The sequence below is a fragment of the Perissodus microlepis genome, chromosome 7 (assembly GCF_051167445.1).
Source record: "Perissodus microlepis isolate ML-2025 ecotype Zambia chromosome 7, ASM5116744v1, whole genome shotgun sequence".
Lineage (NCBI taxonomy): Eukaryota > Metazoa > Chordata > Actinopteri > Cichliformes > Cichlidae > Perissodus > Perissodus microlepis.
The window spans coordinates 15,290,192-15,317,996 of NC_140467.1; the positions used below are offsets into that span (position 1 = coordinate 15,290,192).

A 27,805-nucleotide genomic window follows, 5' to 3' on the forward strand; every position below is an offset into this window, starting at 1 on the left:
GTATACAATGCAACAGAGAAGCCCAAGTCCCAGGAGAAAAGATGCTCAAAAGTGAGCTAGTTTTAGTTTTATTAGTAACTAAATCTGCATAACCTAAATGATACAGTGGGTAAATGAACGGACAGGGGGGAGGGTGCAAGGCTGCTTTAGCCATTTAAACAGCAGAGAATAAACCACAATGTGTATTTTTTATTATTATATATACTGTCACATGTCTCATCCATTTACATGGTTTGCCCTTTAAAAACTTCATAGCTTTGGTTAAAATAATAAATTTTAAAAAGCACAACAGAGATTTACAGTGAAAACCTTTATTAAGTGTTAATATTATTTTTTAAGGAACCTCTTTCAATGCTGTAAGTTAATCATCTTTTCCATATTTGCTAATTGGCATCTACAGAATATCTATTTACACAAGAACACACCCACAGGTGAGGCTGGGACAGGCCTTACTAATTCATTATTACTTGAGTTCAATACTCAGGCACACCAGTCACCCCACGTTATACTCCCACCCCCTTTATGTTACCCTGTATGTCCCAACAAAGCAAAGAGACAAAAGGAGTCAAAGAGGGAGAAACAGAAAGAGACCTGGACTAAGACATAGACCCACAGATTTAGATTAACAACAGGACAACTGTGTGTGAGGCTGGCATATTGGTTCACTAGACCAACAAACTATTGCACACACCACATTCACACCAGCACTCACATACGTGCATGCACTCCCTCAAATACCCACTGACCTCCTTACGGTATGCACTCATACAGAACCACACAGTCATACAGTAGCTAGGAGTCCTGCAGCAGTCCCAATAGCCACCATCACAGTGTAGATACACAAACTATAAAATATTAGATTTCTTCTTAAACTGAAGCGCTGTGCAAAGTTAGCTAGCGGGGCATTAAATGGACTTAGTTAAAATACCTATAACATCTTAAATATTTACTGTACATACTTTGTAATACAAGTTGTGTCTATTTTAGGTGACAATATTCTTATAAAAGAGTCTTAAATATCCTTTTCTCTAGTAAAGTGAGGGGGAACAAGGGGGGTGGGGGCACATAAGCAAATAAAACTCTCTTTTAAGTGTCAAACCTAAACACAACAGATTTACATAAACCCGATATTATCTGAAAATGAGAAGTTTCTTCTTTTCACAAATAAAACATGATAGGCATTCTGACGGTGACACACACAGCTAAGTGTTAACATACTTTAATACTTGTAATTACAGAATTTTGTTTATGTTTTGTTTGAATGTAAAATCTTGTGTATGAGTTGTAGTCAATGTTCCCTCTAAGCTGCGCGGGTGCGCAATTGCGCACTGCTGGCACAGTTTCTGCGCACAGAAAATCTGCGTTGCACACAGAAAAAAAATCTAACCTGAATTGAAATTAAAATTAAAACTTTAACAATTCTGTTTTGCAGTGTTAGTCAGTAAGTGACTGGCTGCTCCCGTATGGGATTAGAACGATGCCACCTTATCACATAGTCCAGCCAATAATGCGATTCACATTTGTATATACAAAGCTAATCAACGTGGTTGACAGGCTATGACAGCGTCCTTAAGTGCCAACACCGGTGTTTTAGCTAGCAAAGCAGCGTGGCGTCAATGACAACGCGTACAACCATTGGAGATGTGAGCAGGAACGACGGAACAATTGACGGAAAAAGTGTGGACTTTATACCAGTTTTTAAATTGTGTTGATAGGCCACGTAAAACCAGAGTTATGATAAAAATATATGCAATGTTTGGTTTTCTTCCTGAATACTATTGTTGTTTATATTTACTGCGGGAAGAAACAGTAAAAACGGCGTTTTATAAGGAAAACGCTCGAAAGCCCTCTCCACCTGTGAGCAAAAACAAATCCAAAAAAACCCCACTCTTTCCTATTGGTTGAAAAATGTACCATGTCGACCAATCAAAAAATGATATAGCAACATGGCATTTAGTTGTTTAGGAAGAGGGGAGTTTTAGGAGTGACGGCGGTGTTTTGAGATGTGAGAGATTTGCGACATTTAGCGCAAATCTTGTTTAATTAGTGTGTAGTGTAGTCAATAGTTTTGTTGTGTGTGTCAGAACAATGAGGCGACTGCTGAATGTTACAGGTGTTACAGGAGTGATACATCTCCTGTTGTCAGGCCTGCAGGTATCAGGCTGTTGTTCTCCTTTATCTCATAGTGGACAGAAATTATTTTTTGGAGTGGCATCAAATTTGATGCAGAACAGCTGATTGTTCTGTAAATAGTTTGAAATGTTTATTTAAAAAACCGCCTTGGCTGCATTTTTAGGTAAACAGCTGCAAAAAATGTTGTTGTTTGCATAACTCTGTTACTTTTTTAAAGAAGTAACTATATAATTAATTGCCCAACATTGGTCATTATTTACTGTATTTTGCAGACAGAGAGTTACAGGACTCTCTCCCAGACCACAGACTCATACTCATAATACAAGTCAGAGCTTTATAAAAAAAAAAAAAAAAGAAAGAAAGAAAGAAAAAAAAGAAAGTTGTGTTTTCAAAACTGGAGTTCAAGTTATTTTTACTTCCAATAGTGTGCTACATGCTACACAGGTCATGAACAAGATTTTTTTTCAATTTTCATTGTAAGTGGGCTAAAGCAGTTAATTAAAAGTAGTCTAACATAAATGCTGTAATTTGATTATTTTAATAAACCATGTAACTTGGATGGATTCGATGCTGGCGTGACCACAGTGCACACGTCTGCTGCTGCTCACAGTGGTCCAAGGGACCGCTTAGGGAGTTTGTGCGTTCGCTCAGACACATGAAAAATTAGAGGGAACATTGGTTGTAGTGTGTGTGTGTGTGTGTGTGTGTGTGTGTTTGTGTTTTGTCTGTGCTCACAATGCAAGTGTACAATGTCAACCCTGTGTCTTTGCAGGTAGGTAGTGGGTAGTCCATATACTTGTCGACAGATTAACAGTCTCTGCCCCTTGCCATGGTCTATGAAATGTTGTGCAAGGCTCGGACACATTAGGATAGAAGTGCTTTGGGCTCCATCTAAATGCTGGGGATGACGTAAGGACTGTGAGCACAACGGTGAGCACAACATCAAAGGTAGGTTACATTGGGTTTTTTTGGCAGGTAGTTGCAAAAGGCAGGCTGGCTGGTTCAACAGAATTCCTTTCCACCACACACTCGGACCGCCTCCCTCCTTTTTAAGCTGATGTTGATCGACTGGTACTTTATGAAAACAGACACGTGGATCTTCGGGAACCTGCAACAAAGAAAGTGAAAGACAAAGTGTATTTTGCAAGCTATTCCGATTTTTACAATTGTTATTCAAGAGTTATGCTTACACATACGTACACCATGACCTTGTTAAGATGAATAATTCTGGATGGGGAAAAAGCATTTCATCTATACTTCATTGCCTTGCAGAGGAAATGTGTGCAAAATATGCTTAATCAGCAGTGTTGCTCATATGTCTTTGTTCTGTTTTGCATGGCTGCATGTAGAGTATTGTGAATATAATCACTGAGCTGTTTTTTGCTTGTAATTGTTACTCTGCATGCTTTGTGAACTGTTGCTTGCATGCTTCTTTTTAATCCTTTCAGTAAGGTATTACTTATTTTTGAATTGCTTAAACACTGTACATCGGTAGGACTTTATAGAATTTTATAAATGCAAACCACTGACGTGCTGCAGCTGCACTGATTCACTGATTTTTTTTAATATTCATAATTGCAGTGGTTGTATTTATGCATAAAGCATGGTTCATTTGACACATGCTGACACATTAGAGCCATTTATGTCAGTTAATTTCTCAGTTCGCTGTCCATGTTTTTGCTATATATTGCCTGCACGTGCATCTTTGTCTTAAGACATTACAATGGTTTTTTGAGTACATGTGTACGGTACTGGGGTTCTTTTTGTCATGATTTGAATGTGGACCCAAATGCATATCTGAGTCCTGCACTATAAACCCGGAGGTTACCTAATTATGCTGTGATGCTAAACTTCTTTGGACGAGGTTATGTTCAAGATGGATCAATGGATATGAACTCACCACCTTGTGACCAGTAGGTCCTCTAGAAAATACCATCACCATTCCTGGAAAGTCCCTTGGACATTTGTATCTAATGTCTTTTTGCTTTTGTGATGATTATCAGCAATAAAATATAGATTTTTGAATCCAACTTTATTTCTTGATATTTATTTATTTTTTTTGGCTCCAAACAAATTTACAACAATTTTACTCTTTGATAAACAATATGATCTTCTAACATGGCACCTATTTGTGATCACTGACCTTACATTAAATTTGTAGACTAAGCTTACAATTGTATTCTGATTTTTATAAACCTTGTACAAAAAATTAGGAAGTTTTTGTTTGATCAATGATTTCTAGGTTGTAACGATCCTTCATGGCGGAAAATTTTCTATCATTGGAAAGCCTGTTTATTTCCCCTTAAATGGTGCCACATTTGTACGGAAAATACATTTGTGGGTTGAGCATCTGAAGGGAGCCATGGTACCATGTCCAAATTAAAGGAAAAGTTCCATATAATGAGTGATGTCAGAGACGGGCCGCAAGATGGGCATTCTAAGAAGACCATTTCCTCACCCTGTTAGTACTTAGGAACTGTAGGCAGTCTTCTACAGATTTGCAGTCAAGTTTTGCAGTCAAGTTTTCGCACAAAGCCAATCTCTGGTCTCGTAGGACTGCCAGGAGACCTGTCATAACTGCCCTTCATTGTTGTGCCCATTTATGCTGGTGTCAGCAACATGTGCACTGGAACCTGAACATGTTAGGAACGTTATGTTCAGCGATGAGTCCAGAACAAGTCTTGTCATCATTGGAGGCAATCTCTCTTCAGAGAGATATCGAGATGAGATTTTGCAGCCAGCAGCAATCCCATATCTCCACAGTCTGGGACCTCCAAGATGACAAGTGTCCCCCACAGATCAGGGTTTAACAGTGACTACCTCCAGAATTGGGAGTGGAGAGGATGGAATGGCCTGCCCACAGTCCTGACCTCAACCCCACTGAATAATTGTGGGATCAGCTTAGTTGTGCAGTTCATGACAGAGGGACCAACAAAGCCAACAAATGTTGGTTGAAGGATGGGATGCCATGTAGCTCAGGCGGTAGAGCAGGTCAGCTACTGATCGGAAGGTTGGTGGTTCAATTCCTGGCTTCCCCTAGTTTGCATGCCAAATATCCTTGGGCAAGATACTAATACTAACTAATACTAACTCATACTCCGATGCATCCATCGGAGTATGAGTGTGTGTGTGAATGTTACCTAGAAAGCACCTAGAAAAATGTGCTTGTGCAAATGGGTGTGAATGGGTGAATGCACAAGTTGTGTAAAGCGCTTTGAGTGCTCAGAAGAGTAGAAAAGCACTATATAAGAACCAGTCCATTTACCATCTTAGCATGAGGAGGAGGTGCCAGGCTGTTGTGGCTGTGTACAGTTCTTCCACATGCTACTGAGGCAGCTGTGTGGTAATTGAATACAATTGTTAGGTTACCAATGTCTCTTGTTTCCTCAGACTTAAATCGCCCTAACCATATGTCACACCATTTAAGGGGGAATAAATAGACTTCCAGTTGTAGTTTTATTGCCAAGAAGCATTGTTATATCAACGATTTGTCAGCAGCAGCTGTGTTGCAAACTATTTTATGTGTTTAACCTCTTCATATATTACAGTTTTATCTTCTTGTGTGACATTTTTGGTTGATTAGATCAGGGGTGTCGAACTCCAGGCCTCGAGGACCGGTGTTCTGCAGGTTTTAGATCTCACCCTCGGTCAGCACACCCGAATCAAATGATTAGTTCATTACCAGGCCTCTGGAGAACTTCAAGACATGTTAAGGAGGTAATTTAGCGATTTAAATCAGCTGTGTTGGATCAAGGACACATCTAAAACCTGCAGGACACCGGCCCTCGAAGCCTGGAGTCCGACACCCCTGGATTAGATGTTGCCAGTGTCACCTCTTTCATGTGAATGTGCAGGAGAAACTGTCGGTTAACTGGGTTAACGTTATCAGGGTGATAACCAGCTTGAAAACAGAACAATTAGCACTTATCCTGATTGCCACTGTTAGACTAAGTGAATCCAGATAACAGAAAGATATCCTGAACTCACTTTGTGCTAGAGGACCCAGCATAAGAAACAAAAAGCAAGCTGTACTGCAACTCTCCTGAGAGTTCATGAGAAAGCACCACCAGGTAAATAAACAAAAAAATCTTCAAACCTAACTAAATACAAACAAACCCACAAGTGACACAGAAGGAATAAACAACACACAATCCAACAAAGGCCACAGAGAAGACAGGAATAGTTAAACACAAACATCTGATTACTGATGGGAAACAGTAGGAAGGAAAATGCACTTAACAACAGGTAAAAATAACCAGGGAATCAAGGGAGGCAGTGAGGGAACAAAACTGATGCAGGAAATGAAAGAAAGCAAACCTTCAAAGTAAAATGGGAAACAACCAGCGGAGATGAATACCAACCTGAATACAAACACTTTACAACAAGTACAGGGACAAGGAAACACAAAGGGACTGACGCATGAACACCGAACGGGACACACGGGATCAGATAAGGACACACTGAGGCAACCAAAACACAGAAAATATAGCCTAAATATAGGAACCTACTGATGCTTCTAGCCAAGAAACATTTATAACCCAAGATCTTTCCATTGATTTGAAATATCGTGTTATTGTACTTTAAATTAACGATCCATTAAGGAGTGAAGTGTAAATGACTTTTTTCATTTACACTGGATTTACACCTCTATGGTGCCTAAGGACACAGATAATATTTCAAACATTAAAGCACAATCAGTTCATTTGGGAGGCTTGTGTAATATAACAGTTAAAGATGTATGTTTGTGCTTACTCACCTATTGATTTGATTAGGCATTCCCTCCATCTAAAAAACAAACAAACAAAAAAAACAGAGAAAAATATAAAACACTTCTAAAAAATATATGAAAGCATGTCCAACCAATGCCACGCATATGATTTGATGCATTGCACACAGACACCAGTAGATGGCACCAGGGATGAGAGAACTGGTTAAAGATTTTTGAGCTATAATGAAAAGATTCTCCCACGCCCTGAAGTAAGAGAGAAGTAAGTGGTGCATTATCATCATCAGAGTATTATTGATGTTGTAAAGCTATGGATAATGCCAAGTTTTCATTTCTATGATTTTGTCTATAAATCTTTTATAATTTTTACCTTTAACTGTAACTCGAAGGTCACCAGAGTTTAGGACAAGATAAAATAAATTGCAGATCTGAATTATTTATTATGATTGCTGTTTTTATTATTACCAGCTGCATTCACAGGCCATCAAACATAGCACCCAATGATGTTACACACGCCAGTTTTTCCAAATCCCTTCTGCTGATGAACAAGTCTTTTCTTTTACTAGTTCATGTCCATCCTTCCTCCTCACCTCTCTTTAACAGTTTGCCCATGCCTGTCTGGTTCCATTACAGACTACAGGGCATGGACACGCAAATCGCATTTCCCACTGGGAGACATTCCTTTACCCAGGCCTTTCCACAGTACCTCACTGTGTCGAGCTGTGATAGTGATGCAGAATTACATACAGTATGCATGCATGCTTACCAGTACAAGACAGGCCTTTTCTACATGTTTCGTAGGAAAGTGAGGTTATATTTTGATAAGAAGTTTGCCAGATACTCACACAGTCACAAAACCGTTGGAGACGCAGCAGAAATGTGACTTGCAAGTTTGACTAATTTGGAAATATATCTGACTGTATCCTCACACATGTTCAGAACCTCAAAGCTCCTGTTATAATATCCCCAAAACAATAATAGAGATCAGTTTAAAATAATTAATTTACCTTGACAAATAGGTGCATAACAAACTAGCAAAAGAGATTACAATGGCATTCTCTTGCAGAAGAGATAGTGTTCATAACTGTAATCAAAAGAGAACAGGAATCATTTTTTTAGCTGCCTAACTCACAGGGATGTGGTGGGGAAAAAGCTTATTAAGGGGTTAAAACGGGTGCTCATTAATGGTTGTAATTATCCGAAAGAAGGCTTATGCCAGTCCCTTCGTTATATTCAAAGTGTGCATCTGAAGCTTTCTAAATTTAGCTTTGCTTTTAAAAAGGCTGCATCAAAAGCTCATTACTTCAAAACTTTCACTGGGCGTGAACGCAAGAGTGCACTGACTGTAATCCTTTCATGGATTTAGTTCATCTCATCTCTTTTCAAGCCTTGTTTATATTTTGTCACCTTGTTAATGAATGTGCATTTTCTATTTTCAGTCTGGTGAAAGTCACTTGGGCTGTGATGAATCGCGAGCCGACTCTTGAAGTAAGCTTTAAAACGTTCTTGCTCTGTGTGTGTGTGCATTTGGCAGTCCCCACCAACACAAACTGCATTAAGATGCACTTTCAGAGCAATTTATATGGCACCACTCTGCCAAAAAAACAACAGCGAGAAAGAAAAACTGATTACTTCTCAATTAATGATAAAAATGTTAAAATATTTGGAAATTTAGTGGGATCAGTGCCTAGTTCTAGAAATATTTACTGTACGTTTAAATACATTTTTCAGAAAGGAAAAATGAGCTTCAGCTATTTGATGCATCATGGATGAGGAAACTTCTCCAACTATGATGGGTTTAATAACTTTTTTCACATCAGCTTTTATTGAATTGAATTGAATTGAATTGAATGAATGCTTTATTGGCCATATGCAGGTTGCCCCACAGAGGAATAGGAATCTTATGAGTAAGATGTTGCTTTAAGTTTTCAAAGGAAGTCAGTCATGTCTTATTCTCACCCTTGCTTTCAGCCAGCAGCTCCTCTGTCATGAGGCCGTCCTGCCGGTTCCCCAGGACGAAAGCCAAGAAGGAGAGGATGAGGGCGTCCAGGATGCCCATGATAGCCAAGATATAAGCCCAGCGAACGGAGCACGCGCCCAGGCTGTACTTGTCAGTCTGCTCTCCGCACATCCGCCGGACCTCGTCACTGTCCCATCCATCAGGATAGATCATACAACCCAGCACCAGACAGACACCTAGTCGGAGGCAGAGATGGGCAACGTGAATCAAACGAAGAAAAATAAGGACAAGCCAAGAATACATATGAGCATAAAGGAGGAGAATATAAGGGTGGGAATAATGGTGTTTAATAGCAGTGACAGATTTAAAGTGTTTTGACTACTCAAAACATTATGGATTTCCCAGCATCCTCAACCTTTTACATTGGTGATAATATTAGATTTATTGCTCATAATTCTCTGTTTTGGCCCAAAGTGTTTAACTTAATTTAACCTAACAGATTCTTCTCTAAGGTAATGTTGCATCAGAAAAGCACAAGAAAATGAGGAGCCTGTCTAATTCTTTCTCACTTATTGCCCAAAGGGTAAAATTTCTCTCATCTTCACTTTGAATGAGGTCCTCCTCTGAGGTGGTGCTGCAGCAGAGCAGCAGTAGACATGGAAAAAAAAAAAGCTGACTGCACAATTATCCACAGCGCATTGCACATTAATAATAAAACAGACTCCCCACTTCTTTATTCCCTGAACACCTAGTTGCTTTCAATGTTTTGCCCCTGAATGCTGTTTGTTTGTGTATTAGGTTTGGGGGTTTTGAGCGTTTTTCTAGTTTATTACCCATGAACTTTCAAACACTTACCTGCAATATGTGTGTGCCACTGTTAGGTTTAGTATGGTATTACAAAATACCAGGGTGATCTTTTCTTTGTTACACTACAGGTAACAAAGAGCATTACAATTTGTTTGATTCACAACACGAAGAGTTGTGTTCAGCAGCAAATATCTCCGAGAGGTAGTTTGATGCTGATGGCGTAAAAGAAAAGAAATACAGCTGCCTCTGAGTTTCATTGGCTTGAATTTAAGACTCTTAGACTCACATTTTCTTAGTTGATTGATTCCTGTGGCCATTTTGGAAAATTCTTATCTTAATATTTTCCCCCTTAAAAAGAAAACACAAAAAAATATATAACCAAATCTAGGGTATATGACAGTTTGCTTTAACTCTTAAATGTTCACACTTTGATTGGTTTGTTGTTTAACTGACTGATGTTGCCTTCTCGCAGAAAAGATAATAATAGTTTGTAATAATAGTTAATAATAGTTTGGTTGTGATTAGTATAAAAGACTTAAGTAGCTACTGTGAAAGAGATGAGCATTTCTTACTTGGTTGTGAAAAACCAGATGTGAAACGGAATGGCAGGTCTGACTGGTAAACTGGACACTGATTGGCGATTCACAAACCATTAGCCAATGAGCGTGCAGTTTTGTACCACAGATCCACAAATCCTCCAATTTGAAATATTTATTTCCTAACTAACTTCATTAATTAACGTTATTTTTCTAAACCAAAGCTACATCTATGTTTTTGTAACATCAGTGCTTATGTCAGATCTGTTTCCCATATGCACAGCCTGTGCATAGCAGCTAACAGTCACTCGCACAGCCACACACTAGCATGTCGTTAGCAAGGAAGGTTTTCACTGTAAGCGAAGACACACCAGTTCACCAAAGTGCACTAAACCTAGTCAAACACCTAATGAAAGCACCCTTAACCAGTCAAGTTTAGCATTTTAAAGACGCTAACTAAGGGAAAGTGGCTAAAGCTAAATAATTCAGAGTCAGCCAGAAGCTAGCAGCCTTGTTATGATCAAAGGATCAAAAAAGTTATAAGGAAAATTATGGAGAGGTATAAAGCAGAAAATAAAGGTGGGTGTCTGTTATCTGATGGGGTTATAAACATACTGGAGAATAATGCAAGCAGGTCACATCTGTTTTGTTGCATAAATCTGTTGCACCTGCTTTTGTTTGGTAAGGTAAAATATGCTAGGTGCAGCGAGTGTACAGCAGCTTATTTTCCATTAATTATTTGTACCGCTTTCTGACTGCAGAGCACTTTATTTTCAATTGTACTTAAGTGAAAACAGATCATGTAAACTAGTGTAGTTTTGAGAGAAATGGTTAATCATTTATGTTACTATGAACCTTCTTGTTTATTTAATTTTACTTATTTTATATTGAAGAAAAGTTGATTTTTGTTTGTGTACACAGTCAGCTATAGTTTTTTAGAAAGAAAATCAGTGAACTCTTACCAACTGTGCTTCTCCTAGCAGGGGGTGTGTTGTGTACGGCATTCATCGAACAGAGGGAGTACCAGAGAAGGCCATTTTCGATATTCACCCAGTCAATACGCATTACTATTCTTTGTCTCCTTTTTGATGTATTTGCTACAAAGGTAGCAAGCACTTTTCTCGATCTTTCTGGCTGTCTCCTGTGTCGCTTTGGCTCAGTTCAACAGGATCATGAATATTAGATTGAACCACAGGAGGATCCCTCTTAATAGTTTTGTTGCCAGTAAGATGGAATAGGAGACAAATACTGAACGTGTGATGGGAAGAAGGACAAAAGATAACACTCACAGTAAAATATGTCTCAGTCACTACTGAACTCTATTTACTACAAAGTCTGCCTCTGCTGATAATCATCTCAGAGGGATGCACTGGACAGGATTATACCAACAGAGGGTGCCACATATGTCACTCTTGTTTCCAGAAACAGCTTGTGGTTAGAGGAGGAGCACATGTTCCCTTCATGCACTGTAACAGAATGCCTGCTATGAACTAATCCATAATCACACAACACTACAGAGAAGCCCCATCCAGCACAGCACTGCTTACATAATGAGACCTTTTCTGTGAATTTGGATTCGCATAAAGGTTACCATCAAGCAGTCTACACCCATATCATAATAACACCAAAATAAGCAAGAGCGTTGACTTCTTTCAGTTAAGAGGCCTTTAATAATAATAATAAAAAAAAGATTATTTGATTTACGAATGCTCTACAAGACATGTGGGAATTCTGTTAGTGGATCAATTATTAATCAGAAGTAATATGTAAATAATACATGTAATGGTGCTTTAGCTGTAATTATGGGCTCTAGAGTGACAGTGGATTCATTAACACAGGAATTTTAGAAAAGAGAAAAAATTATGACATGGTTAAACTTTTTATTTACACTGACAGGCCAAATTCCACCAAACAACTTGCCAAACGTGACAACATGTCAGTACATTAAGTGGTATAAATTCTAGTTGCTTAAAATAATCAGGACTGAGTAGCTCATTGGTTTTTCTTTTTTACCCCCATGCTTAGAAAAACTGTTGGTTAGCACTTGTGTCTTCCAGCAAGATGGTCCTCGGTTCGAATCCACCATTTCACATAAGATCAGGTTAACTGGCGATTGCAAATTTGAATACGGTACCCTGCCACTCGCCCTATGCCAGTTGGGATGGGGTTCAACCCTCCAGTAACCCTGAACTGGCGAAAGAGAATGAAAGGACAGACAAAAAATGTTGGAGCAATGGAAGGTTTTGGCTTTCCCCAAAGGGACATCACCAGGATTGTTTTTCCATATACATTTTCCATATGCAAGTTACGCCCCCAACTCTCAAAAAGAAAAAAAAGTTGTATATAAACCACATGAAATAAATGAAAAGCTGATTGATTGTTTGTTTTCAATGTTTTATCTGATCTGTTTTATGTGATGCTAATTGGGTGTTGAGTGTTTGGTTTGTGGGCTGTTAATAGGACAAACCAGTAAAAACACATCACCTTAAAAACTGTGTCTGCAATTTGTAGCCATGCACTCGAAGTTCATAAACGGTTAATAAATTCATTAAAAACAGAGTTGGCTTGCAGATATATTAAAGTGGGTTAAAAATAAATTTGCTGAATGCTCATAAACTGCCCATGAATGATAAATAAGCTCTCATAAAGTTAAAAAAAAAAAAAGAGAGAGACAAAAACCATCTCATTATCTCTGTGAATCTGCTGGCTGCACCCGCTTGCACTGCACTGAAGCAGAACTTCATGCTGCAGTAATAAATGGTGTGCTCCGGCTCCTCGCCACAGAAATAGCAGCACACCTAACAGAATGCAGCTGTCAGTCGGAGCGGAGACGAGACATTAACTGACGGGCATTATCCTCCCTTTTGGCTTTTTTTCCTTGTCTCCATCTCGTTCCAGAGCGGCAGACAGGCGCAGAGAAAGGGAGAGACAGATTATGAGGCAGGGCGAGGCAGAGGCACGCAGAGATATATAGGGAGAGGATGGAGGAGGGGACGTGGCGAGAGACTGAACCCTTGCCATGTTCCACTCCTGTGTGCAGCCGCCAGCAAGTACCCAGCACCACTCCAACGTCATGAACGCTGGCTACCATATGCTGGAGCCCCTCGACAAGCAGAGCTATTCTCAGCATTTACTTGTTTTTGTTTGGAGTTTTTTTTTTTCTTTTTTGCAGTTTCCACACAAGCACACACCTTCCTCTGTTTGTCTTCTCCTTTTGGGGAAAATTGGGATCAGGAAAGTGTAAAACTGGACTGTGAAATGCTTGTTGGCTAACAGCAACTTACGTAAGAGACTGTAGGTAGGGCAGATTAGGTGCAAACAGCACTACAGTAGAGTTTGAGAGCAGACCGACAGATGGTACAGAGCCGTGTGATGGCAGCAGATTTGTCAGAAGCACATTGGCTCATTTTTCCCAAAGAGACAAGTAAATCCCATCGATACGGAAAGACCTTTTATTTATACTTTTCCCTTTTCATAATCTCCGCATGTCATTTAAGAGTCAAGGTGAGCAGAGGTCTGAGCAGAGGTGTGACCACCAATGCAGCAGCTTCATTGGATTTGTGCATCTGGTTCGAGAACAAAGAAAAACAAACCTGTAATCTGTTTTGCTGTAACGCTGTCAATGCGGCTGCATGTCTGACTGCATCATTTCACTGTTACGGCATGTCATTGATTGACCTGGAACTAAACAGTTGTGTATATTCCCGACTGCCTCCATCACTCAAACGCCTGCGACATATATAAGCCATGAAAAGGGATTGACAATTTTCATCTCCCACAGTCCTTTGTGGAATGTGTTTTCTCCTCTCCTCATTTAAACAGCTGCGACAAACTTAATTATGCATGCACGCATAGTAAACTGTGCTATCTGATGCCGCATATGGATCTGACCCTCGCACATAATCGAACACGTGCACGCTTCTTTTCGTTTAACATAGTAACACTTAATGTCTTTTTCACAACGATCAAACCCCGATGATGAGTGTCGGTCCACAACTTACATTAGTGAAATGGTGACCTAATTATTGAGGAAAATCTAGTTCTGCTCAAGGCGTTTATTCTACACTCTTTTATGCTCTTTCATATAGAAATCGACTATGTTTAAAGTGGAAGCAACATAATGACTTAAATCCAAGCTGAACAATTTTATATCTTGTAATTGTCCTTCTTTGTTTGAGAGCCACTATTCCTTAGGACATAATTTGTCTGTGTTGCTTCTCATCTACACTGCTGTTGTCAGCGTTAAGCTGAAGACAGCGATTGCTGAGAAAATTGGGGTTGGTATGTGATGATTCATATGAGACCAAGGCTGAGGCTGGAGACAGGCAGTCCAAACTAAACACCACACCATGTGTAGCAGCCCCAGGCTAAAGCTGATGGAGCACAAAGTTTGGTTCTATTTGTTTCAAAAACAAAATGTATATACTGTGCCATGATAAAGTATTTGCCCTCTTTCTGATCCTTTTTTCATCATTTATTTTATCATATTTGTCATCAAACAAATTTTAACATTAGACAAAGATAATCCAACTGAAGAAAAAATGTGGGTTTTGAATGATTTCATTTATTAGAGGAAAACAGTTCTCCAAACCTACCGAGTCGCCCCGTGTGAAAAAGTAATTGTCCCTTAAACGTAACAGCTGACTGTGACGCTGATTGCAAGAACAGCAATCAATGAATTTTGGCTTGCATTCTTCTTTGCAGAATTGTTTTAATTCAGCCACATTGGAGGGTTTTTGAGCATGAACTGTTTAAGGTCATGCAAAAACAAGTCAATCTGATTTAGGTCCAGATTTTGACTAGGCCACTCCAAAACCTTCATTTTGTTTTGTTTTAACTTCAGTTCTTGAACTCCAGGGCGTGAATTAGTGGCTTGATATTCACCTTCAGGATTTTCTGGTAGAGAACGGAATTCATGGTTTAATTACAGCAAATCGTCCGAGGCTTGTAGCAGCAAAACAGCCCCAGATCATCACACTACCACCACCATGTCTGACTGTTGATATGGTCTGTTTATGAAATGGTGTTTTAGTCTTAAGGCAAATGTAACGGGCAGAAACCTTCCAAAAAGTTCAACTTTTGTCTTATCAGTCCACGGAATATTTTCCGAAAAGTTAAGGTGTTTTCTGGTTCACTGTTCTGGGCTGTTCTGTGACCTCCTGGATTGTTTTGTTTTGGTATGCTGGCAACTCCTGGGAAGTTTTACCACTGTTCCAAGTTTTCTCTATTTCAGTGTAATGGCTCTCACTGGGGTTTGATAAGTCCTAAATCCTTAGAAATATCTTTGTAATCCTTTCCAGACTGATAGATGTCAATGACCTTGTTTCTAATCTGCTTTTAAGCTTCTCTTGATCTTGGTGTCATGTGTTGCTGATCTTTTAACCTACTTCACTTTCACATAGTTTTTATTTAACTGACTTCTTGATTCAACGGCTCTGGCAATAATCAGACCCGGGCTTGGCTATTAAAATTGAACTCAGCTTTCCCCCAAAATTTGGTTAATCACAGTTAATTCATGATTTGACATGGGTGGAAATTGCTTTTCCACACAGTGCCAGGAAGATTTGGAAGGTGTTTGTCCCTTAAATGAAATCATAATTTAAAAACGACATTTTGTATTTAATCAGGTTATATTTATTTAATACTAAAATTTGGTCATCTGAAACACGTGTGTTGGTGTATCTGATATCCTTGTGGTGGTGTTGTTCCTGCCTTGTAGGGGGAAAAAAATCCTTTGTCTATATAAAACTCTCTTATAGAATAAATGGCAACTATTTCAAGTGTTTTCTTTATTAATTTATACAATATAATAAATATATTATCAAGTTAGGTTTGGTTTTAGTCAAATTTACGTTACTCGTCTTGGCTTTCTCGTGATTGCTTTTAATAGAATTAGCCAGACCCTGGGCTAATGCTAACCACATGCTCAGACAACGTTATTGGTCAGTGGCAATTTTTTCCTGGATCAACATCATTATGATGACAACAACAACTGGATATCAGTGCAGTAAGAATAAAAAACATGCAAAAAGAAAAAAAAGGAAATCAGAAAGAGGGTAAATACTTCTTCACTGCGCTGTATTTTCATTTGTAGTCTACATCTCATTTATCTCAACAGATTATCAATGTCAGAACTTCTACATCTGAATCCAAGAGCAAGTAAAAATAGATAACAGATGCCTCACGGTACCATTGAATGATCACAAAGAAACATATGTAGGCCTTGATATCCATGTGATGATGATCTGCACTGTCATAATTTAATACTTAATTTACTCAGTCCAATTCTGTAAGCTTAATTTTCAAATGACGAGGCTGTAAAATGAGACTGATTAATACAATCTTTCCCATGGCAAATTCAGCCTCTAATGTGGGCATGATGAATCCCCTTTTCACACTTGACAAGACTTTTCTCTGGCTCTATAGACGAGTGAATGAGTACCCAAGAAAGATGGCCTAAAACCATGACAATGATATGCCATAATTGCTATTAGATAAATGGGGTAATTAAGGATGTATGATCCATATAGTGTGGCTAAATGGAGTGTGAAAGTGTGTCTCCACATAGTATAAGCTTGCTTCATGATGCAGGTTTATGAGGAGGAATTATACATACAATGAGAGAGCTATTAATAATATTTAGATAGAAAGTGTTACTGTTGCAGCGTTTATATGTGGCTGTAGGAGAACTGATCCTCTTATATCAGGATCTTGATATACTTTAAGACACCCCAGCTGGGCACAAATATAAGAAAGTTCTTTAAAAACATATTTCCAAAGTGTCTGGGATACAGTGGAAAGTGGAGCGAGATAAACTTTTAAAACTTACTCTGACAAGCTCCCCTGGAAGATGAGGAACATGCTCATCGAGATGAGCTGTCTACAGTCCAAATCTATTTCTGCTTCAGTTGCTGGCAAAACTTGATGGTTGCTGGAGGGGAGCAAGGAGCTTCCAGGCACTCTGAGTATTCCCCTCTGTCAACATCTTCAGCAATTTTCTGCACATCGAGCACATAATACCCACAGCTTACCTATCAATTCATTTGAAAGGATTGGAAGGAGCGGGCGATGGCTTATTTCATCGCGTTATCTCCGTTCTGTGTCAGGGCAAGTCTTGCAAATACTTTTTAACCATCTTGTAATGTAGCAAATAACCTTCCTTCAAGAGCAAATTGCATTTACAGCATACAGGATATGCTACGGCAAGCACTCTGACTTCTGCTACAGGGAATAAAACTCTACAAGAAGGAAATCGTTCCCAATATAATTTTGGCTACAGCTTCAGAATAAACCTGAATCCCAAAAAATAGAGATGGGGGTAAAAAAGCATCTCTGTGTAAGCAGAGAGGACAAAAAAGATGCAGTGTCACTTCCACCACCTACGTGCTAATACACAAAAAAATCATTTAGTCAATCACTTACAACAGGCAGCTGGATTGCACTGAATAATAACTCTATTGTGCGCGTGTGTGTGTATTCCTCCCTAGAGCCCTTGTTTTGGGTCAAGGTCAAGGTCATATTTGTTATATCAACGCATCATTTTCAAAGGTTGAACATTCCCATAAGAGGCTACCCACTATTACTATGACTAAAATAAATGTACGGTGCGCTTAATTTTCTGTTGCATCAAATCTGAAAGCACTGCAGTTCAGGCTCAAAAACATCAGTGATGCAATTTTTATTAAATAAAGTAGATATACTAAACAATAGATGAGGGGTTAAAGGGTTTAGTTCTTAGTAACTGTTAGTCTAGCTATCTAGGATATTGTTTAAATCCCTCCTCCCCGTTAGAGTGTATGTCCCCTGATTCTTACGCCATCTGGTCAGAGCCTCATTATTACACATCAATTGAAGTTAAAAAGAAAATCAGCATGTAAATGCCCTGCAGCAAGCTAGACATACAGTAGAAAAGGCTTTTCTTGGAAATTATCAGTTGACTGCACTTAAGAGATATGGCAGCTTAGGTGAGGATACAGAGGTAGAGAATGCAGGCAGCGGGGGAGAGGAATCATGGGAGGAGCGCGGAGTAAACTGCAGTGAGCAGAGCAGGAGGGAGTCAGGCTGGGGTGATGGGCTTATGTAACAGGTCCAGATGCAGCTTGTACCTCCACAGAGGATAAAGATTGGCAAGGGCAATGGGGATCAAAAGAGACCTTTGAGTTCTCTGTGACAAATACTCACTGGGTCACCCGTTCGGGGACGATGGAGGCAAAACAGCAACGGCTTAGGCAGGACTGTGATCTCTCAGTGAACATTTGACAATGGGAGCATTCACCCAAGACAGAATGAGAGTCCAGGACAGAGCATCATCCAGCCAGGAGACAGTGGTTTGAACCCAGCTGGAACCTTTTTGTTTTGGGTATGCTTAGCTTTTTTCCTCTTGCTGAGTTGTTTAGGTTTTCACTTTCACTCACTGATTAGGATTAGACACCAAAGTTACCGGTCAGGTTAGGGCTGTGCGATATGACCAAAATCTTATATCCCGATATAAAACATCTATCGTCCGATAACGATATAAATCACAAAAATTTAACATTTGCTGTAAATTCTGTGAATCTCGGGTAGCTGAAGTGTTTCCAGCTGGGCGTAGTGTATCTGGAGTCGAGTGTTTTAACTGATGCATTAAACTACACATTTTTAGACATAGGTTGTAAAGGCCGCCGTTTTCTTTGGGAGTATTTATTACACGGCGTGCTGCAGGGAAAAGCCTATTCTAACGTTTGAGTCTAAGGTTTATTTTTTAGCACCTGACGGCTCCTTTTTTGCTTCTCAATACTCTGCATACTCTTTCACGTGATTCAGTTTATTTTGAAAAGTCTCAACAGGATCTTGAGCTTTATTATGAAAGGTTTATGTGGAAAATAAACAAGCGGACACGTGATGGTTTTACCCTCGTTGTTGCTAACGACAACGCATAAAAACAGGCGCTTGTCCGTCTGTAGTGTGGTTATATTAAATATAAGAGAAAGAGAGAACTTTAAGAAATTAATATAGCCACTGCAGTCACCATCAAAACGATGAAAAAATATTGCCGTAAACAGTTTATTTTGCAACAGCACGAAACAAACGATAGCGTAAAATGAAACGATAGACGTTTTTATATCGTCATCCGATATATATCGTTATATCGAACAGCCCTAGGTCAGGTTTTACTTGAGTCGGTCTAAGCAATTAAACCCACTTGGCTATTTTCAAGAAAAGATCATTGTTTGGTCATTGTGGTGTAGTGGTTAGCCCTGTCACCTCACAGCAAGAAGGTCTTGGGTTGGAATCCATCATCTGACCAGAGCTTTTCTGTGTTTCTCTCCAAGTACTCTCAGTCCAAACATGCAGTTAGTGGGATTAGGTTAACTGGTGATTCTAAAGTTACCATAGCTGTGAGTGTGTCTCTGTATCTTTGTGTCTGTCTTGCCCTATGATACCTTGGATACGCTTCAGCTGGATAAGTGGAAGAAAATGGATGGATGGGATTGGTCAAAGCTCACTGAAAAGTGGTGACTTGGGATTGGCTTACCTGTTTTACTAATGCTGTTACTCGGTGTTTGATGTGCCAAAGAACACATTTGGTGTAAATAAACCAAAGCTAAAAAGCATTACTGAACACTGATGAACTGAAAATGAAAATAGGCTAGTCAGGCCGGCTGTAGAGAGAAAAATCTGTTGATTAAAATATGCTGATTATGCATGATCAGTGTTAATGTTATCATATATATATATATACACATATATGCTGCGTCTGCACCTCCAAAGCAAATATTATTTTTAGCTGTTAGACAAATGCACTCAGAAGTTACATGTGCATCACATATTCATCACTACAGCATGCAGAGTTTTTTTTAACACTCTAGGTCACTGTGCCCTTGCCATCCCACCTCATCCCTCCCCCTGTGGAATAAATCAGCAGCCTCCCCTGCTGGAGCTCTGGCCTGAGCTAGGCCACTTCTGAGATCACAGAGATTAACTCCGGCAAATCTATACTCCACACCCTGCAGCGCTACAGGGACACTGAACACAGGGGAGTCATGATGATGACTTGGCTGGCATTTGGAGTTTTGTATTCCACGCTGCTACATTCAAACTCACAAAGTGTGGGCTAATTAATCAGCATTGATCTGTTGGTTTTTATCTCCAGATAGGCAGTCTTGCGGTTTTTAAATTAAACCAGCTGTTCTGTAACCACATAGTAGAATTAAATCAGCAAGTATGCATTACAAAAACAGCATAGACCTCGCTTCCGTATGTGCTGTAATCACTGCAAAGAGGAGCGAGTGCATTGCATGCATGCAAATTACCATGCTTCAATGTGCAATGTGCATGGTGGTGTGTAGATACGGACTGGCATTTATATGGGACTTTTATAGTCTAACTGACCACTCAAAGCACTTTAATCTATGCACTGTGTTCATCGCTCATTCACTGCCAACAGTTAACCAAACATGTCTCTGGACTGTGACCAGACAGAGACCACGTGGGCACAGGGATAACATGCAGTGTCCACACTGGAAGGTCAAACCCAGAACACTTGTTTCTGTGAGGGAGCAGTGCTGACCACTGCACCACCACGCAGGATAAGATCCTTCATCCATCTTCTTTGCCTGTCCACAATCAGCAGGAGTGTGAGCTGCATACATGATAGTTTAGTTGCCTCCCTCTGACTATAATTAGATGGTTCAAGTGACCGTGTGTTTTTTAATTACAAAAAACTGGGGGATGGAAAAGTGTTAACGGAGAGGTAATTTGAAAGCAAAGTACCTGGGTGGACGTGAGAAAAATGGGTAAGAAAGCAAGCAGATCGTTCCTTGATTTTTTGATGTGCAAGGACGACAAGTGTGCCAAATAACAGCGTACAAACAGAGCTAAATACAGACTGTTTCACCTTCGACTGTTGAGCCGGGTGCTGCAAAGGTGTGGATTAGTGCATATACAGTGTTGTGCATCCAGTTTATTTTGCTGCAAAAAGGTTGAGTTTCACTGCTGCGCTGAGAAGAAACAGCAAGAGGATAAATCAGTTCTGTAACTCCTGAGCCTTTGTTTCACTTTACGACCTCACTGCTACTGCCAATGTTCCCACACGGCCATGGTAGATTTCAGCCAATTTTCAAGCCATTTTTAGTCTGAAAAAGATTCATATATCTGTTTCGAGATCTCTCAGATCTCCTCCTTTCATTTGTCATTTCATTCTCGGTCCCCTGGCATAAAGAGGTATGCAGTTTTCCTTTCTCACTGGTGTTATAGTGAAAGGCACTACTGTGTGTTACTGCAGTAACAGCAGAGAGTGCTGTCCTGTGTTGTTTCATGTTGTTTCTCAAATCTGCCACAGTGGGTATCTATTTTAATGTACTGTTGAGACACATTACTCTGTTTAGTACAGAGTTGCAGCAGTGCAAGTGACTGGGCACAGGGCTGTCTCTGTCACGTGTTTAACAGACTGCAGCAAAATCTCAAAAAGGTCTAAAGAAGGATAACTTTCTGTCACAGCTGCAATCATAGTTACACAAATGGAGTTGTGTGGATGACATAAAATACTGATAGAAAAAAAAAGAGATGTCAAAAATGGACAAACAACAGTTGCCGGGAGACAGCTGTAATGTGCCATAAACCAAATTCAACCTGCAGCAAGCAGTGATCAAAAACTTTGAAAATGCTGAAACTGAATGTATAATTTTGAAGAAAATGTATTATCACGTTTTGAAATTAAATTTAAAACTTCTAATATTTGAATATAAATGGAGGTCTTTATATGCTGTATGCTGCTATAACATAGTGATTCATAACAGCAGCTTGAAGGAGTTGGACCTTTTTAGCACAATGCTAAAAAAGTGTATCAGTCCCCGAGGAGGGATGTACATGCATTAACATGTAGAGAAGTGGAACACATCTGAAATGTCTAGAAAAAGCATCAAAATCAGTCTTTTCCTCAGATTGCTTTTGAAAGTCTGATTTGTATCTGGACAAAAGTTCTCATTTGCAGCGTTTACTCTAGAGAGCTGGAGCATTTCTGGTCCAGCGGCAGTGACAAGTGCAGCTCAATGACTGCTGCTCTCATGCTGAGCTCCAACCACTTTCCACCTCTACATTCAACCAGGATTTAAAGCTCCTTTCACAACAAGCCTCTCAATAGGATGGACTATGGGAGTAAAAGCCAACAACAGCGAACAGAGATAATGATACAAAGAGAAATATGTGGAGAGAGACTGAGGTGACCAGAAAGACCAGCTCGTCTTCGCTGAGCTCTGTCGTCTCATTTGTTTTCTGTCTACCTTCTGTCTCTGACCTGGATTTTTTGTTTACCTCAAAACCTTTTGTTATTTGGTCCTTATTATTTTTTCTTTTTCTCATCACCTCGCGTGCTCCTAATATTCTCACTGTCCTTTTTCACCACTGCTTGAAGCATAGAGGTTTGAAGTTTTGATGTGATGATCCTGTTTGAACTGTTTGAACTCGGTGAGTTTGGTTTGATGAGAAACTAATCCCATATTCAACATGTGACACTTTGTTCCTTTTCTAGCTTTCTGTGACTCACGCTCAACTACTGTGACTCAGTGTGCTTCAGTGAGAAAGTTATTAACGAATGGATCAGGAGTTGCCAGTTAGTTAGGCAGCATGGTGGCATGGTGGGAACTCTCCGTGTACTCCGGCTTCCTCCCACATTCCAAAGACATGCAGTTAGTGGCGATAGGTTAATTTGTAACTCTCAATTGCCCATAATGGTTATCTGTCTCTATGTGTTGGCCCTGCGGCAGACTGGCGACCTGTCCAGGGTGTACCCGCCGTCTTGCCCTAAGACAACTGGGATGGCCATCCCCCTACCCCCCGTGACCCTGACAAGGACAAGCGGAAGAGAATGTCTGGAGCAGGAGCTGAAAACTAAACTTGGGGTGTGGTTGAAAAAAAAACACTTTTGCTAATAATACCTAAGTGAAGTGACCTAGAAGTCAGTTACAGGAAGATGGCCAGACTGCTTTGAGTTAAAAATAAGGTGGCAACAGCAGCTCAAATAACTGCTCTTTGCAACCAAGTCATGCAGAAAATAAAGAAAATCTCTGAATGTATAACAACTTCAAAGCAGACTGGCTATGGCAGCAGAAGAGCACAGTGGGTGATATATTCCTGTCAGCTGAGATCTAGAAACTGAAGCTGCATTTCACATTGACTCATCAAAATTGGACACCAGGAGATTGGAAATACATTGCCTGGTTTGATGAGTCTCGATTTCTGCTAAAACATTCAGATGGTAGTGTGAAAATTTGGCATAAGCAACATGAAAGATTGGGCAAAATTGGGCCCAACCTGGTTTCTATCTAATACAGTGTCCAGCGAGTGTATATATTAAATATTTGATCTAATTATGCATAAACTGTCTTTTTATGGACCGCTAACTTGCCATATTAGGAAAGCAGGAATACAAGCCTTTACTATTATTTTTAATTATTTTGATATAGCATCATCTTATGCAAAATAGAACTACCTCAATATAAAACATAAAAACCTCTTGAAAACCCATGACTCCTGATTGTGCAACAAGTCCTCCTGGCAAAGTGTGTCATTTATGTATCAATTACTCATCAGAGGTAATTATGCAAATACTACAAAAAGCACACAATTTTGCACATACGTTACTAGGAATGATTTCTTGTTCTTGAGTTATTCTTGAGTATCAATAAAACAAAGAAAGAAATATTACAATAAACAAAGAAGTCAGAAAAGTAGAAACCTGACCTTTATGAAATTGCAGTCCTTTGAAAACGAACCTGTTTATTCCAAATAGGTCACCCTCTGTCTGCACATCATTTCCTGCTTTACAGAGCTTTGGTGTTGCTCATTCACGTGTATGACTCACATTGTTTCTTCTCAAAAACAGACACTGCAGCGCGAACTACAGAAAAAGTCTGTCAGCCCGGCCGACAAGGCAAAGTACGCACGTCAGTCTATAAAACAGTGAAGTAATTATCGCTGACCTCGCTGTATATGTAGTTAATTGGTGTGCAGACCCCTGAAGAACTGCAGTTAAAGGCCAGAAAAACGTGCATCATATATTTTGCTGTCTTTAAGCTCTATGAGGGGGGGTAGAAAGGTTGTACACACCTATAATTACATGCCATGAACTTGTGCAGGGGCACAGACAAAAATGGCTCTGCTGAGGAGAGTATAGAAGGGTACGAGCCCATCAAAGGCCGGCTGGATGCTTGAGCACTCTCTGCACTCAGCTGTTTGGCCACGGTGGGCATTTTGAGACTTCTAATGTGTCCTGCTGGTTCACTTTCTCATCAAACATTGAATGTTTCTACCTGGACTTCACAGAAAAGATGGCTAGAGATGCGTTCTCACATGCTGATTCGCTGGCGAGGAGCATTGTGCAACAGCGTGAGTTTTCTATGTTAAGTGTTTTATCCACCAGCCTCTGACCTCAGCCCAAGGGGATTTATGAAAGCTCCTGCAAAACCGGCATACAGTGTACCACTTAAATTACGTATACGCGTCAAGTATGACCTTAATTTTCAGTTAGTGTGCCTGAATAGACCTTTTACTCAATGAGGCATGGTACTGTTACATGCTGTGTTTTCATACCAGTCATATCACCCAGTAAAAATGTCTATAAGACACCCATAAGGATGATTGCTGGAGCAGAGAGAAAGGCTGGTGCCATGGAGCGGAGAGTGCTCTGAATACTGACTGTGTCCTTGGCCAATCTAGCAGCAGGGATGGGTGACAACAAGCTACCGCTGACCAGCTGACAGGTTTAATTTCACTTTGCTTTACAGGTATGAGATTTGTCATATACTGAGCTACCAAAATGTTTTAAAGTGAAAAATATAAGATAAAAGGAAAGAATTCAATGAAGAACCCTTTTGTATTCACTTTATTTTGTACTGAGCTGCCAATCATCACCATCTATGACTTGCACAGGAACTGCCAGTGGGCCACCTGTCTTCTATAAGTGAAGTCAGCTGAAGGTTAAGCTGATTCTAAGCGTAATAAAGTTTGACAGTGCTAAACAGTCACACTTGCTCATTAGGCATCGCTGTGCCAACTTGCTGTGGTCAGGGTCTCTCCTTTTGGCTTTCTCTTTCATCTCTGAGCTGCAGAAGCACAAAGCCCAGCGGTCTTCTTATTAGACGGGCTTATTGCGTTAATTCAGCCCAAACATAACACACTGAGCTGGAGCCTTTCCAAATACCCCCTCCCCTCCACTTTGCCTCATTTCTGTTTGTTGCAAACAGCAAGCCGACTGCTTTGACCACTAGTGCAGCTGAGCTAGGACCGATGTTTGGCAGCATCTGAACTCTTCAGATGATCGAGGCCTCTGCTGCCGCTGACATCAGCCCACCGTTAGTGAGAATACACTGCCAGCAGCTGAAAGGCTGACCTCGACTTATTTTGAAAACCAGCTCTGACATATAAGAGCACACACGTCTTCTGGCTGCGAGGACAGGCTGAAGATCATTTGCATATAACAATGGGCTGCATTGTAACTATACATGTGATGTGCTATATTACCAACATAGCATGTGATTTAATGCTTATGTTATGTTGTTCTGTGGCCTTTAGCTAAAAGAAACTTTTTAATCTAAATTTGTGTGTGCCCGCCTAGCTTCCTGCACCAAGCTATCTAATCACTGTGGGAATAGGTGTGCACTTTCTATGTGGTTTTGCATTACAAATAAGACAAGACCGCATATAAACATTTTCAGTTGCTTACGGTAAAACACTGGAGACTCTGCTGTGATTATATTATTACAATATATCCCATGAAATCCAAAACACTGGATTAAACTTGAAGTCCAAAGGTTCTCATTGATGCAGGCACAAGGTTTTTGAAATTGTTCAAATGTAAGACAAATACAAGGAAGAAAATGAATCAAAGTTTTTTAATAGTTATTAATAATAAGCAGCCTTGTTTATTTATTTTTAATCATGAGCTGGACAGTGTTTCATATGTTACTAAAACTGTAATCCATGCTTTCAGAAAGAAACTTGTTCGGGTTGTAAATACCCCAGCGATGTTGGTCATGCATTCAGCAGCCCTTCAGCACCATGGACAGCACGGTCTGCTCGGGAGGGCTGACTGCCAGCTCCCGGGGAGATCCTGGAGACTGTTTATTTTCACCCTGGCCGCTCCCAATTAATTTATCTCATCAACTCATCAATCAAAATTCGATCCATCCCAATGTTTTGAGCCTAGCAGAGCATACACAGAAAACAGCTGGCCAGCTTCTAAGCTCTTGCAGGCATTTTACATTTAGGCAATATATTCATACTTAAAAATACGTTTAAAAAAAAAAAAGCAGTGGCGGTGAGCTAGCCTCCAAAAGGACACTTACCTGATGCTGCTTGCATCCAGCCACAGATCTTGTACACGGTGGATGTGCTGAGGAGGAAGAAGAGACTGAAGCAGCCGATGCAGGTGACGACCAGCATCATAGACATTCCAATGAAGAAGGAAGCGGCCTTGAACGCACCAGAGGGGATAGCGGAGAACTCAGTGAAGCTACCCTGGCAGGTCAGGTCTCTGGAGACTCCGTCTCCAATACAATAATGAAAAAGGCCGAAGTAGCCGACCTGCGGCGTATCCATGCCATCTCCAATCCAATAGGGCTGCGAGAAGATGGTCACGTTAACAATACCGAACAGAATAGTGAAGATGGCCCACAGAAGTCCGATCACACGGGAGTTGCGGACGTAATTGGTCTGGTACAGTTTCGCGGCTTCTGCTGACGGTAGCATTGATGCGGCGGATCCAGGTATCATTTTATGCAATCACGAAGACTAAATGAACGCTGCGATCTGTCCGAGAGCAAAGCGAGGGCTTAACATTTAGAATATAATCAGCTTCTTCTTGTTATTATTATTATTATTTAACCTAATCAACGCTTAAACAGCAGCGAGAAGAACGTGAGGAGCGATGCCTGTGCATCTGCAACACAGCAACATCTGTCAGGCGCGATCAACTCATGACGTCGCATAAAACCAGGCGGTGAACCAAGTGAGGAGCTGAAGCGGAGAGCCTGAACCCTGCCTGTGAAAAGTCAAAGACTACAGTGGAACAAACGGTCTCTCACTGCGCTCGCTCCGTGTGGCCGTCGGACGTGCACATCGCTGCCGCACTTTTATAGCTCAGTACTGCCCTCGGAAAGCCTCCCGACATCTAAAGGCATGTATTCACATGGACCTCAGCTATAGCCTATAACATATGACGCGCACGTATCCTCGAAGAAACGGCTTCAGCCTGTAACGAGCAGCCCGTTATGTCTCCGAAGGTGGTCGCACATACATACATAAGGCCCGTATTCTGCTTAGGAATCAATGCAACCCGATCACAGTTACCGTTCAGAAAACACGACAGCCCCTCTCTGCGTCGTCAACGATAAACGTGTTGGTTATGACAGCATCGCGGGGCTGTCGGTGATGCTGGGACTCGGAGAGGGAGGGGCGCAGAGACGACGCAGAGGCAGTCCGTGCACATAGTGACACACACCTTCTGGATAACGCTGCGTCAACGGCCAGTGGACTGACGAAATATGAGTGCGACTTTAATGGTCTAAAAGTGGAAAGATTCAACGCGTATAAATGTATTTTTATTGCTGGATGATACTCCACCGCCATCCTCCCGACCTCCCGCTACCAGAGGCACCTGCCGTTTTG

At 40.4% G+C, this 27,805-nt stretch overlaps 1 protein-coding gene across 1 annotated transcript; it reads right to left on the reverse strand.

The window, feature by feature from the left end:
- Positions 1 to 169: 169 nt before the first annotated feature.
- LOC146382822 (LHFPL tetraspan subfamily member 3 protein-like) lies at positions 170 to 27,582 on the reverse strand. The gene is made up of 4 exons (XM_084933755.1): positions 26,485 to 27,582; positions 8,819 to 9,055; positions 6,890 to 6,918; positions 170 to 3,241 (listed from the first exon to the last, which is right to left on the reverse strand). The coding sequence occupies exons 1-3, from the start codon at positions 26,909 to 26,911 to the stop codon at positions 6,902 to 6,904; spliced, it is 681 nt and encodes a 226-aa protein (XP_084789881.1). The 5' UTR covers positions 26,912 to 27,582; the 3' UTR covers positions 170 to 3,241; positions 6,890 to 6,901.
- Positions 27,583 to 27,805: the final 223 nt, after the last annotated feature.